Below are 13,922 nucleotides of genomic sequence, written 5' to 3' on the forward strand. Positions count from 1 at the left end.
TTCTCATTAAAACATCAGAAATCTCCCAAAGGAGAAAAAAAATCTGAGATGAAACATTTATATAGTAGAGAAGTTGAAAGATGGGTAGACCAGTACTTTTGCAGTATTTGAGAAACATGCAGTCATGTGATGAAGAGTCTGAGCTCCCCTCCTGGGTTCGATTCCTGATCAGTGGGACATGAGTTCGGTTCCTGGTCAGTGAACGAGGATACCTAATGTGGCATGGTGTGGTCAAGAAGAAAAATATGTGGTCCTCTTCCTAACATTTGTATCTCACTTAAGTTTCCTACTCTCTCCCAGACTGTCTTCAAACTAAAGGATTTTTACTTTGCTCAGATAGTCCCTTGTATCCTTGTCTCTTCTACTTTAGAGTTTAGCCTTACTAAGCCAAAGTAGCAAGCCAAAGTTATATTTAGTCACTACTGTTGAGCAGAGGAGGTAGGGTGACCCTGAGAATTAATGATGGTTTGTAGGTTTGCAGCCTGGATAATCGCGGCTTACTTGTGCTGGGTGTGATGTTGGGGTGTGGGCGACCAGTCTCCAGTGCAGGCAACTTTTCAGCTGAGCCCATCGGCAGAGATGGAGCTGTTCTTTGGGAAAACATTTTTCCCAAGGAGGAGAGCAAGTCCTCAGAAAGCCAGGGAGGACGTCGAGCTGGGCTTTATTCATCGAGGTGTGCGTTTTCTATGCTTACGCTGAGTCCCAGGCACTGTGCCAGAGGCTACTGGTAGAAAGATGATAAGACGTATTTCCTGTCTTCAGGGACCTTTTCCATCTTGTAAGGATGGACATGTAATTTTAACTTATTACAGTACCTGTGCTAAGAGCAGTGATAGGTCTGTGCCCAGACTTCTGAGTGAGTAGGCACAGCTGACTCAGCCCTGATAGGAGCAGAAAGGAAGAGACTCTCAGAAGAGGCTTGGCAGACCGGAGCCGTCTGAAAGGATGGGGCAGACAGCATGGTGAAAGCTGTTAGTGTTGTTCGAGGGGCCTGGAGGCAGGAGAACCAGTCAGGGGCTGCCGAAGTCATTCTAGGGAAGGATGGTGATGCTTGAACTGGAAGGACTCTAGGGATGTCCTCTCACCCTCTCTACTGTTGCACGTGTGGCCTGTCCTAATTCGTGTATGAGAAACTGAACCTGAGAAGTGTCTTAAGTCAGTGTCTTCGAGTTTGGATAGATTTATTTTTAAAGAATTCTTTTTAAACATTTTAAAATTTATTTTCTGTCCACACCACATGGCATGTGGGATTCCCTCATAGCTCAGTTGGTAAAGAGTCTGCCTGCAATGCAGGAGACCTGGGTTTGATTCCTAGGTGAGAAAGATCCCCTGGATAAGGAAATGGCAACCACTCTGGTACTCTTGCCTGGAGAATCCGATGGACAGAGTAGCCTGGTGGGCTACAAGTCCGTGGGGTCACAAGAGTCAGACATGACTTAGTGACTGAACAACAACAGCAGCGTGGCCTGTGGGATCTTAATTCCCCAACCACAGATTGAACCCATTAGAAGCACAGAGTCCTATTAGAAGCATTAATTAGAAGCATTAGAAGCACAGAGTCCTAACCACTGGAACGCCAAGGAAGTCCCTAAAGAATTCTTAATGGGCATAAACTCATCAGCATACCACCTTACATTGACGAAGTCTTGTAAAGGTGAATTGGTGGTGTTCTAAAGCACTCAAATGTAGTTAAGAGCTGTTTTCTCAGTCCCCGTGAATGGCTGTTAGGTGCAAAGCTTTGTGTTAAGTGCTGGGTTGAACACAAAAATGAAAAGTCCCTCCTGCCCTTGAGTTGCTTGGCAACTCCGTATCATATCTCTCTTGTGCATCTGAGTCAGAGTGGGTAGAGTTTAAAGTCGGTAAACAAGATAGACAAAGGCATAGCTGTGAGCCTTTTCATCCCAAAGGGTGTTGATAGAACCCCAGCAACACCTTCTCAGGTGCCACGTGGAGGTAAGTTACAGATCTGGGGTTCTCGTGTGGAGCGTCAGGTGTAAAAGATTGGCGCTCGGAGGCTCTTCCGCAGGGGCTGGCATCGCGCTGACCAGGTCACTTTATCCTGATGGACACATCTGTACTGCGTTTCCCCACCCCAAAATCCCATCAGGGGAGCAGTGGGAATTCTACTTGGGCTGCCTGGGGACTCTGAGAGATTGGATGTCCCTGGCTGGGGGTGGGAGAAGAACCACCCCTGCGGGTTTGCCCCATCTCCAGCTTTGCTTCCGGGGGACCCTCCAGGGAATGGGTGAGTGGGGATTGGGATCCCAGTCCACCAAGATGAAGTGCCACTATTTGAAAGTATCGGTGTTTAACTGTTATTTAGAGATACACATTCTCAAGTATTACTTACAGATAGAATTTTGGTGCTTAGAAAATGCAGTGTTTTCTCCTAACAAAAGCTCACTTTTCAAAGTCTGTCACTGTGGCTGAGCAGACTGGGTGATTAACATGCTGGTCAGGCAGCCAGTGTTTTGGTGCCAGTAGGGTGCTAAGCATCCTGCTGCCACGTGCCGGGAATACAGATTCACAGGCAGGCAGCTCAGGTCTTTGCACGCTGCCCAGTGGCTTGTGCAAGTGTAATCACAAACCGGGAAGGAGAGAACCAACCCAAGTTGTTGCCATAACACGCAGAAGTAGAACACTCCTTCCCTGGCTTCCGCAGTTAGCAATCATCAAATCATGGTCTATTTTCTTTCATCTGCTTCCCTACCTACTCTCCCCTCTCACTACTGAATACTTTGAAGCAAATCTCAGCTGTCATAACATTTCCTCTAGCTTGGTTCTTTATGTCAGTTTGGTAACAGTAAGAAGCAGGGGATTGTTCTGAGCAGGAAAGTCAGGTAAAGAAATGGAACTTCTTTCAGAGTTGTTTCATGCCGGATCTTCATACATGTTAAGTGGATGAGAGGCCAGCAAGGGTGTGTCTTATTTAGAGTCTCAGCATACACGTATGAAGTGAATAGGAATAAATTTTCTGGGTTCGATCCCTGGTTGGGAAGATCCCCTGGAGGAGGGTATGGCAACCCACTCCAGAATTCTAGCCTGGAGAATCCCCATGGACAGAGGAAGGAGTCTGGTGGGCTATAGTCCATGGGGTCTCAAAGAGTTGGACAGGACTGAGCCACTCAGCACAGCACAGCAGAAGAATAAATTTTGGATACATTCTTGCTCGTAATAAAAGGAACATATAATATAGGGATTCCTAAAGTCTATCTACTAAATTAGCAGTCTGCTTTTTTATTTTTTAAGAGTGTGTTTCAAAATTACAGTTAATTCATTGCACAGTTGCTAGAGGATTATAAATGAGTATGAACATTCTGGAAAAGGAGAACAGAAATATGTCATAGGATCTGTAGACGTGTTTTTAACCTTTGATCCAGTAAATCTGAGGAAATAAGATAACCAAGTAATGTGAATTATTCCACACTAGAGGAATGCTTATAAATTATAAAACATTCATTTAAGGGACTTTTACACAACCATTGAAAAGACAATTTTTAATAGAAACTTTTGAGATTGGGAATCATCCAGACAACAAAATATACATCATTTTTTAGCTTGTGCACTACTTTGGAATAGCAGTATAGCTATTTCACTTTTCATAGGTGACTTGAGAATTAAGGTCATACAAATTTATGCAACCCATTTTGAGACTGTTAATTGATGTTAGGTTCACATTATTTATTTCCTCAAGAAAAAGTCTCCCTTTTTCTTCAGTCTTAAAGGAATGCTTTATTGCAGTCTTCAGAGAAAGCCAGAATGCGGCAAACCCGTCTGCTCCTTAGCCAAACTCTGTTGGTCACATAAGGGCCTGTTAGTAATTCTGGTTAGTGCAGACTTTTCCGAGAAGACATCTAAGCATCCAAAGGCAGGTTTGTTGTGTATAAGTGCCTGGCGTCTATAACGAACCCTTGTTTTAATCTTTGTATGCTGAGCTACTTCTTAACACAGTACATCAAGTTTCAGGGTGAATTCAGTTCAGAATTCCTGAATATTTATCTGTTCTCCCCAGCTAACTAAGCAGCACTTAGAGAAGCCGTGCGGAGACATGGGAACCCAGTGAACAGTGGTGTGGCGCACAGTGCCGCGCGGAATCGTAATGCCTGCGTGTCCTTCAGCCCGTTAGGACTCTTCTTCTGCTCACCCACCCCTGCCGCCAGGTCCCCTGTTCCAAGTGCAAATACCATTTAGTGGGCTTTAACTAAAGAAAGCCACCTGAAAATAGTTTTCTAAACCTTGGCGTGAGCGTTGGTCGTTTGCCTTTTTTTTTTTTTTAGCCCACCGACAAGGAGCTGAGAGAGACCATAGCATTGCTGACAGCTCAGCAGACAGCTCTGGAAATCATTGTGAACATGTGCTGCAGTGAAGGTGTGTTACCAGTTCCCATTTAGATATCCTCCCCGGCACTGGGCGGGCGCTTCCATGCAGATTATCTTAAACAGTCCAGTTCTCTGTGATCTGCACTCTTCCCAGATCCCACAGACGACGAATGGGAAGAGCTTTCTAGCAGTGATGAAAGCGACGCGTTTATGGAGAATGCCCTCAGTGAATGCGGTGGGCAGCTGCTCTCTCCCCTCTGCCTCTCCCATGAGGTTCACACGGCTCTCACCCACCACCTCCTCCCAAAGAAGGTAATCGGTTTTCAGTCTGGGCTCACTCTAGAGCATCGAGAAGGTTTCAGAAAGCCATTCTTTCTGTGCACAGAGGAAGTGTGTCAATCCACTCCAGGTGTGGGCGATGGGTGAGATACGGAAAGTGAGACAGTGAACAGCACTGGAGGTGGGCTGAAGCTTATCAAGCCTAACCATCTCACTTAGAAGTTGGGATTTTATAAAGGAATCATGTGTTCAGAAAAAAACCTTTCCTTGTAACGTTTGCCTTACTGTCTTTCTTAAATTTAGATTTTTGACAAAACTGCCTTTCCAAACAGCGTTGCAGTTGACGTGTGCTCTAGGAGCCCCACTTGGAAACCTTTGATTAGAAAGTAAGAACATTTCTCCTTTCAAAACCATTTGTCATTATGTTATTATCGGAAATGATGGACCATTAAACAGAAGATGCCGACTCCCCCCGCATTCGAGAGTTCTAGTCCTGTATCTTGTGTGTGTGAGCGCATATGTGCCCTAAGGGAGGAGAATGCTCATAGCAGTGTGGCTCACAGTTGCCCCAACTTGGAAGCAACCTCAGTGTCCATCGGAGGCAGAATGGATAAGTCAGTGCCGACATGCTCATACAATAGAATACATACAGCAGTAAAAAGCATCCGAACTGGAACCACTCACAAAATAGTGAGTAGTTCGTTGAGAGGTGCATACATAGATGGTTCCTGGGCTTCCCTTGTGGCTCAGCTGGTAAGGAATCCGCCTGCAATGTGGGAGACCTGGGTTCGATCCCTGGGTTGGGAAGGTCCCCTGGAGAAGTGAATGGCTACCCACTGCAGTATTCTGGCCTGGAGAATTCCATGGACTGTGTAGTTCATGGGGTCACAAAGGATCAGACCCCCTCGCTTTGGGGGTCAGGGAGGTGGGTGTGACAGGGAGGGGATAGGTGGCTGTGAGCGTGCGAGAAGCATTTTTTCCTCCTCCTAGTGAAGTAGGGTTGGTTTCCAGTGTTGTGTTAGCTTCAGGTATAAGCAGAGCGATTCAGTTATATATATGTATTCTTTTTCAGATTTCCCCCTTCTAGGTTATTACAAAATATTGAGTAGAGATCCCTGGGCTATACAGTATGTCCTTATTGGATATCTGTTTTATATGGAGTAGTGTGTATATGTTAATCCCAAACTTCTAATTTACCCTTCCTCGCCTTTCCCTGTTGGTTACCATAAGTTTGTTTTCTATGTCTGTGAGTCTATTTCTGTTTTGTAAATAAGTTCATTTGTATCTTTTTTTTTTAGGAGTTCACCTATAAGCAATATAATACATTTGTCTTTTTCTGGCGTACTTCACTTAGTAAGATAGTCTCCTGGCCCACCCATGTTGCTGCAGATGGCATTATTTCATTCTTTTTTGTGGCTGGGTAAGATTCCACTGGATAAGTACACCACATCTTCTTTATCCATTCATCTGCTGATGGACATTGAGGTTGCTTCCGTGTCTTGAGTATTGTGAATAGCGCTAACATTCTTATCCAGGTGCATCAGTGTTTGCTTTGTAAACTATCAAACTCTATATATTCCTGAGCGCTTTATGTGGGTCATATTTCACATTTAAAAATAGGCTTTAAAGATGCTGGCACACACAGAAATTTTTCTCAAGCAGATTCCATACGACTCATCAGTTTACTGTGCCTCCAAGGCCTTGAGTGCTCAAGCAGTTTGATCTGGTCAGATTCACAGTTCACCTTAAGCGTTCTTGCCAGCTGCCCGAGACCCCCTTCTGCTTACAGATGGTCCCCATCAGAACCGGATGCCTGGGTTCAACGTCAGTGCTGAGCTCTGTCAGGTCACCGTGAGAGGCCCAGACAGCATTCTCTTTCTTCCTTTCCAGAATGAACACTATACAGTGCAGAGCCCTCGTGTGTCTCCAGAGCCTCGTCTCCCTTCTGGATGTGGACCATCTGGGAGGACCTGCTGCCCTTCAGACGCTTGCACAGCACCTGTCACAACTGCTTTTTTCTCAGCCAGGTAAATATGCTGTTTTTTTGTTTTTTTTTTTAATTTTACTGGAGTAGTGTGTTTGTCTCTGCCATACAGCAAAGTGAATCAGCTGTGCGTATATATATATATCCACTCTTTTTTAGATTGTTTTCTCATATAGGACATTATAGAGTATTGAGTAGAATTCCCTGTGCTATACAGTAAGTCCTTAGTTATCTGTTTTATAAATAGTAGTGTATATATGTCAGTCCCAATTTCCCAATTTATCCCTCTCCTCTCACCCCCCTGGTAACATAAGTTTGTTTTCTACACCTGTGACTCTTTGTACATCTGAGGAAATAGAGTATTTTACATAGTAAAGGAAAATTCTCCACGTTACTTTACCCTGCATGTATGTCTGGAGTGAGGGTTAATATGGGAGATACGAATCTGCTCTAATTCTTTGCAAAACTGTTTTAACATTTCCCCTTCTTAGAACACTGAATCCAAGAGCTGAAATTCTTAGAAGATCAAAATAAGGTCACTTTTGACTAAATACAAGTTTCTGTATAAACAGTCCTTCAAAAGTTGTTCCCAGATTCTTTCCTTTTTTTTTGGCTTTGCTGGGTCTTCGCTGCCATGCAGGCTTTTCTCTAGTTGCGGTGCACAGGCCTCTCACTGCCGTGGCTTCTCTTGTTTCAGAGCAGCATGGCCTTCATGGGGCTTCAGTAGCTGTGGCTCCCAGGGTTTAGAGCACAGACTCAGTAGCGTGGTGCATGAGTTTAGTTGCTCTGAGGCATGTGAGATCTTCCCGGATCAGGGATCGAACCCGTGTCTCCTGCATTGGCAGGCAGATTCTTACCACTGAGCCACTAGGGAAGCCGGATCCCTGATACTTTAAAACATCTATTTTGCTCTCTATGAAGAGGTTCTGTGTATTTAATGGTACCTGTTTTAGAAGTTCTAGATTAATTTTTAAAGATTAAGTAAATAAATGTTCAGAAACTCATTATATAGTTGTCAGCATTTGTCAGTTTATAGATAGAGTTTTCAAGTGATCTCAGGCTATGTATTCTTTAGCTGGTGCCATCATGTGAAAACCAGGCCCATCCATATGTAAGACAGGACATAGACAGGATATGAGCAGTGCCATTCCCATTCCGAGCCTGGACTGAGCCAGCTCTGGAGTGCAGAGGTGACTGTCCATGGAAGCTGGCCAGGTGATGACTAAAGCTTTGTATTTCTTTCCCAGTCTTATAAACCTAAGAGATCTGGGGTCTTCTTTGGTGATCTGTGGCTAAGACTTCACCTCCCAATGTAGGGGGTATGGGTTCAGTCCCTGGTCGGAGAACTAAGATTCCACACGATGTGAAGAACGCCACAATTTTTTTTAGGAAGTAAACCTAAAGAGACCTGGATGGCATGAGAAGTACAGGGGATGGCTCCTGTCAGCCCAGCAGAGTGTCCTATGGAGGGGTGCCTGGCAGAGCGCTGCTACCGCTCATGCCCACCCCCGTCCACCCATTCCCGTGGGCTCCCTGCAGGGAGCAGGGCCACACAGGAGGGTCCACAGCCAAGCCCCCGGTGAGCAGGACTTACCCACGTCTCTTAGTGCTCCCAAGACCTGCTTAACTTGAGTGACCCCTTGTATTGCCATCTCTTCCCTCTGGGCCATTTCTCAAGGAGAGTCCAGTCAAGGTCCCGCTGGCTCCGTCTCCTGCCAGCCTGAAGAGTTTATTTCACAGGAAGTAAGTGGATGTGTTCTGCCCCTCTGCTGTAGAGAAAACACTGAGGCGTGTTTCTCCTGGTTCAGCCAGCTGCTTGTGGTCACTGGTACATCCCCATTTATTGCCGGGAAAGGTCACAGCAAAACCATAACAAGTCGAGTCTTAGAGAAATAATGAAAAGTTTCTGAATTGTGGGAAAGTATAATTAAACACTTTGATCTTTTAATAAATTTCACTTTCATAGCTTTGTTGATACAACCGTTTTATCAGAGTGAAATTTTATATTTAGAGACAGTATTCTTATATAGTCCTCCCAGACATTTGGGATTTTTAAGTCATGTAACCCTGTGAGTTCTGGGTGGATAATGTGAACTGTTACTGAGGAATTTGGTGGGGAGAATGGGGCTAAAGTTCTCTACATTTTTGTGTTACCATGTTTGAAAGTAATGTATGAGGATGGTACAGCTGTATTGTATTTAACTTACTTTCATCTTAATGCTTAAATGCAGTCTGAATAGTTATAAAATTTGTGATACGTACCTGTATAGGCTTTTTGTGGCTGACATCAGAGATAAAAGGAAAAAGTTTTTAGTAGAATCTGGCCCTTGCATTCAAAACACCTGTATCTTTGTCTCCTTCATTTAAAATATTGATCTTCAGAACATCAAGAGATTCTTAGCAATGTTGTATTTTCAGATTGGGTCAGTTTGTCATTTGTTCCATTACATGGGTTCTAAAATCATTTAGGATTCCCTGTTTCCCTAGGTTTTGGGAAGCAGAAAGCTTCTTCTCATTACAATTAAAATAGTCGTAGCTCCCGTCCTGGGATATGCTTTTTATTCCATGTCAACATTGAAAATAGGTCTGTAAAATTAAAAATAATTTGCGACTTGATTACTTGTGGGTTGACTATTTACCTGCATTTAGGTGTGCTGCAAATTCTCAGCTCCTATACAAAGTTGTTGAGAGGTGAAAAACATTTCGAATCGCTTAGCTTCTTTTGCCAACATCGTGTGTTGCTGACCTTTCACTGAGAATTTGTCAGAAAGGCAGAGTCATTTGAACTTCCTCCCCTAATTTGGGGTAGATGACCAGAAATATGAATTAAGTAAAAATCTTCCAAATAGAGGGAACATGTGAATTTCATGTAATATAAAATAGTAGTGTGGTTTAGATTAGGGTTTTGAATCTCAGTTGTGTTCTGTGCAGCTCACAAACATCCAGGGTTACACTTACAGCTTTAATCAAACATAAGTTACTTTTCAGAGCCAGTGTGGTGACTTTTGGAACTTTAATAGTAACAATTTTATGCCAGCTTTTGAGGACCTACCTGTTAAGTACTAGGTTTGATGAGCTAGGCATTATCACCCCACTTTCCTGATAAGGACACTGAGATTTAGAGGTTTAGGAAGTTTTTCAGGAGCATTCCTTTTTTGTTTTTCCTAAATTTAAAAAAATTATTTTTGTTTATTTATTTGGCTGGACCAGGTATTCGTTGTAGCACTCAGGATCTTCAGAGTTGGTAGTGGCATGCAGGAGTTTTAGTTGCAGCGTGTGAACTCAGTTGCAGCATGTGGGATCTAGTTCCCTCACCAGGGGTCAAACCCAGGCTCCCTGCATTGGGAGCTTGGAGTCTTAGTCCCTGGACCACGAGGGAAGCCCTTGGGGCCTTCCTTCTTTTAACAACTATTTATTGACTGACTTAATGCCATGCACTGTGCTAGGTCCAAGGGATCCAGGCATGAACAAGATAGGCAAGGTTGCTGTGCTCATGGAGTTTGCATTCTCACATAAATAAAGGTTTGATGTCATTCTGGCCAGACAGGAAAAACTCAGAGCAGAGTGGTATGAGGTGTCACGTTAGTTAGTATGGAAGGACCCTTCTGAGGAGCTACCACTTCTCTGGCTTCTAATATTCTCTGGCTAAGACCAGGATGAGAGGTCACATCGTGTCAAAGGCTGCATTCTGTCCCTGTTCTGTCTGACCCTAAAGAATCCTGGTACCTGTTCTGTGATACTTATAGGAATTCCCTGCCTCTGTGCATGGCATAGATCTGAAAATGAGAGAGCCCAAAGAGATAGCAGTCCTTGATTCCAGTCTGTGCAGAAGCTGCCTCGCTCTCGTGCAGCCGAAGAGGGGGCATCAGTATCTTTATACGGCCACACGCCCCACAGGGGAGAAAGCCACGGTGTCTCCTGCCACGTAACAGATCACCCCAAAACCTTGTGGCTTGAAACTGCAGTAATCACATATAATGTTTTTCTCATGGTTTCTATGGGGGAGGGATTTAGAAAGGGTCCAGTGGAGGTGGTTTTCTCTTCTCCACGATGTCTAGGACAGAGGTTCTCAACTAGTAGCAGTTTTTGCCTCCTAGGACTTCTGTCGATGTCTGTTGGCAGTTTTTGCTGTTATAATTTGGGAGGTGCTACTGGTATCTAAGGAGAAGGCAATGGCACCCCACTCCATTACTCTGGCCTGGAAAATCCCATGGACGGAGGAGCCTGGTGGGCTGCAGTCTGTGGGGTCGCTGAGAGTCGGACACGACTGAGTGACTTCACTTTCACTCTTCACTTTCATGCATTGGAGAAGGAAATGGCAAGCCACTCCAGTGTTCTCGCCTGGAGACTCCCAGGGACGGCAGGGCCTGGTGGGCTGCCGTCTATGGAGTTGCGCAGAGTCGGACACGACTGAAGCGACTTAGCAGCAACAACTGGTATCTAAAGGGTAGAGGCCAGAGATGCTGTTAAATATCCTGGTGCACAGGGCACCTCACACACACCACAAAGAGTCACCTGGTCCAAAGTGTCCACAGTGCTGAGGTTAAGAAACCCTAACCGGGGCCTCTGTCGAAAGACTGAGAGGCAGACTCGTCTGAGGTCTGTCTGCTCACATGTCTGGTAGCGTGGAGCTGTCAGCCACAACACCCACAGGTGACCTCTTCATGTGACCTTAACATGATGGCGTTTCCAAAAGCAAGAACTGAGAGAGAGGAGAGAGCAAACACATGTGAATCGGGTGGAAGTCATGCCTTCTACCACCCAGCCTGCCACTTTTCATATTCTCTTGGTTGAAGAAGCCACGAAGTCCCACCCAGGTTCAAGGGGAGGGGAAATAGACTCCACGTCTTTGTGGGAAGTGGCAGGGTTCTGCAGAATCATGCAGAACTGGAAGCACTGTGGTGGCTGTTTTTGGAAAACATAACATATCACGTGCATCAGTCACTCTCCCTTCCCACCGAAGCAGGGAGGGAGCCAGCTTACGTAGTGGCCCTCACCCTGCTGCATGGCTTTGTTCGCATAATTGTTGATTGCTGTTGTGTTCTGTCCTGTATGAGAAGAAGGGACAATAAAAAAGGAGTAAAAATGAACCAAAGTGGGAAGGGGAAGGTGGGTCAGTAAAAACCACGAAAGCCACTGAAAAGCAGAGAAGCATGGTGGCCTGGCCCTGCACTTGCGATACTTCGCGGCTGGGCAGTGGCTTTGGGTTGCCAGGCGGCACTCTGATTTGGGTGACGACTCCACCCTCCGTCTGCCCAGCACAGTGATAGCGATCAGTGAAAAGCTGACTTCCATCTACAGTGGCCCACTCAGGTTTATTGTGTGCTAAAGTGTGAGTTAAGTGAAAATTCAGTATCTACAAGTTGAAGACTGTCAGGATTCTTTCAGTTGTGGTCATCTTTCAGACTCAAATATTCAGTTCACAGGGGGCTATTCACTGCAAGTTTGGGCTTAAATATCAAAGTGTTTTTATTATAGTAGCATATATCAACATTTAACAATGCTTTGTTTTGAATTTTTCTAAAAACTCACTCTTCTTAGGAAAAGACAAATTTATGTTTCACTTTTGTGTTTTAGATTTTGCTAAGCACGTTGACTTTTTAGAAGCCATAAGTAGTGCCTTGAGAGCCCTTTTGCAAACAATGGCCTCCAAGAACATTCCTCAGGTAAGATTTTAAAGTTTTTTATATGAAACTAGCAAAGCTTCTGTATAATGGAGGCAAAGTTTAATAATTTTTTGAAGCATTTCTATTAGAAGAGTAATGCTTGTTCCTTGTAAAGTGAAAACAAAAGTACTTGAAGCATAAAAATGAAATCTCCTTGTCGCCACTCTGCCACCAGAGCATAGTTTTATCCATTTGTTTTGCTTTTGGCTGCCTCAGGCCTCAGTTGCGGGTGTGGAATAATTTTCCTTGCGGCACAGGGGCTTCTCTCTAGCTGTGGTGCTCGGGCTCAGTAGTTGCCCCTTGGCACGAGGGAGCTTAGTTCCCCAACCAAGGATTGAACCTCATCCCCTGCCTCATTATAAGGTAGATTCTTAACCCTGGACCACCAGGGGAGTCCCCTATACAATTTTCTTTTTATTGCTATAATGTATTTGACATATGTATGTTGTATTTTCTCTGAAAGCCATTTGTCTGTTTTTGAAATACTGCAGTACAGAAATTTTCAAGCATGTCCTCCAGGTACTCCACAGTGACTTGTCTGCGCCTCTCTGATAGGTGCCTTTTCGCTTTTATTTTTTTACTTTCCGTGAAGGAAATTTTCAAACATCACGAAAAGCAGAGATGATAGTAGTTGCCTGCAAGCATTCCACGTAGTGTCAGCAAGTCAGTCTTTGTTTTCTTTCTTTTTGGCCGCGCTGGGCTTCACGGCTGTGCACAGGCTTTCTCGACTTGCGGCAGGTGAGGGCCATTCTGTAGTTGGGGTTCACGGGCCTCTTCGCATTGCGTTGGCACTTCTTGTTGCGGAGCCCGAGTTCTAGGGCGCGTGGGCTTCACTGGTTGCAGCGCGTGAGCTCTGTAGTTGTGGCGCACGGGCTTGGTTGCCCGTGACACATAAAGCTTCCCAGACTAGTGATCGAAGCCACGTCCCCTGCCTTGGCAGGCAGATTCCTAGCCATTGGACCACCAGGGAAGTCCCGTCTTGACTTTCTTGTTTCTTTCACTTTCCCTACATTTTCGTTTTTGCTTCTTGGAATAGTTAAGGCAAATCATGTTATTTCACCCATGAATGTTCTATTGTGTGCTTCATTATGTTGTCTGTGACAGAAAATGAACTTAAAAAACTTAACCACATTACCATTATCTCAAACCTCCAAATTAACAGATGTTTTAAAATTATCATTTAATAGGCAGTCTGAGTTCAGTTTTCCCTAATTGCTTTAAAAATGTCTCTCTTTTTTAATGGTTTGTTCAAATCAGCATCTAAGCAGTATCCACATATTGTTCTTAGTTGATATTTTGGTCTCTTAAATACATATTTTTTTATAATTCACATACCATACAGTTCTCACATTTAAAGTATGTAATTCAGTAATTTTTAGTTCTGGACAAGGAAATGTCAACCCACTCCAGTATTCTTGCCTGGGAAAGCCCATGGACAGAAGAGCCTGGTGGGCTACAGTCCATGGGGCTACAAAGAGTCAGACACGACTGAGCAACTAGACAACAATTTTTCGCATGTTGACAAATTCTTAAATCTCTGAATCTAAAACATCTCCCCTACCTGCCCGCCTTTCCTCATACTATCTTTCCATTGAGTAAGTTACCATTGGTCCTAAAGAATTTCCCCCATTCTCACATGTGGCTGGCTAAACAATGCTGTTTATTTAACGGGTC

At 44.4% G+C, this 13,922-nt stretch overlaps 1 protein-coding gene across 1 annotated transcript in view; it reads left to right on the plus strand.

The window, feature by feature from the left end:
* Nucleotides 1-13,922, plus strand: part of HEATR3 (HEAT repeat containing 3) — a 39,471-nt gene that overhangs the window by 13,066 nt on the left and 12,483 nt on the right. Inside the window, exons 8-12 of the mRNA XM_070770530.1 lie at nt 4,278-4,368; nt 4,474-4,631; nt 4,902-4,984; nt 6,489-6,625; nt 12,160-12,248. Coding sequence (XP_070626631.1) covers nt 4,278-4,368; nt 4,474-4,631; nt 4,902-4,984; nt 6,489-6,625; nt 12,160-12,248 — 558 coding nt within the window. The remainder of the gene's footprint in view (nt 1-4,277; nt 4,369-4,473; nt 4,632-4,901; nt 4,985-6,488; nt 6,626-12,159; nt 12,249-13,922) is intronic.

This window comes from Bos indicus, chromosome 18, assembly GCF_029378745.1.
Source record: "Bos indicus isolate NIAB-ARS_2022 breed Sahiwal x Tharparkar chromosome 18, NIAB-ARS_B.indTharparkar_mat_pri_1.0, whole genome shotgun sequence".
Classification (NCBI taxonomy): domain Eukaryota; kingdom Metazoa; phylum Chordata; class Mammalia; order Artiodactyla; family Bovidae; genus Bos; species Bos indicus.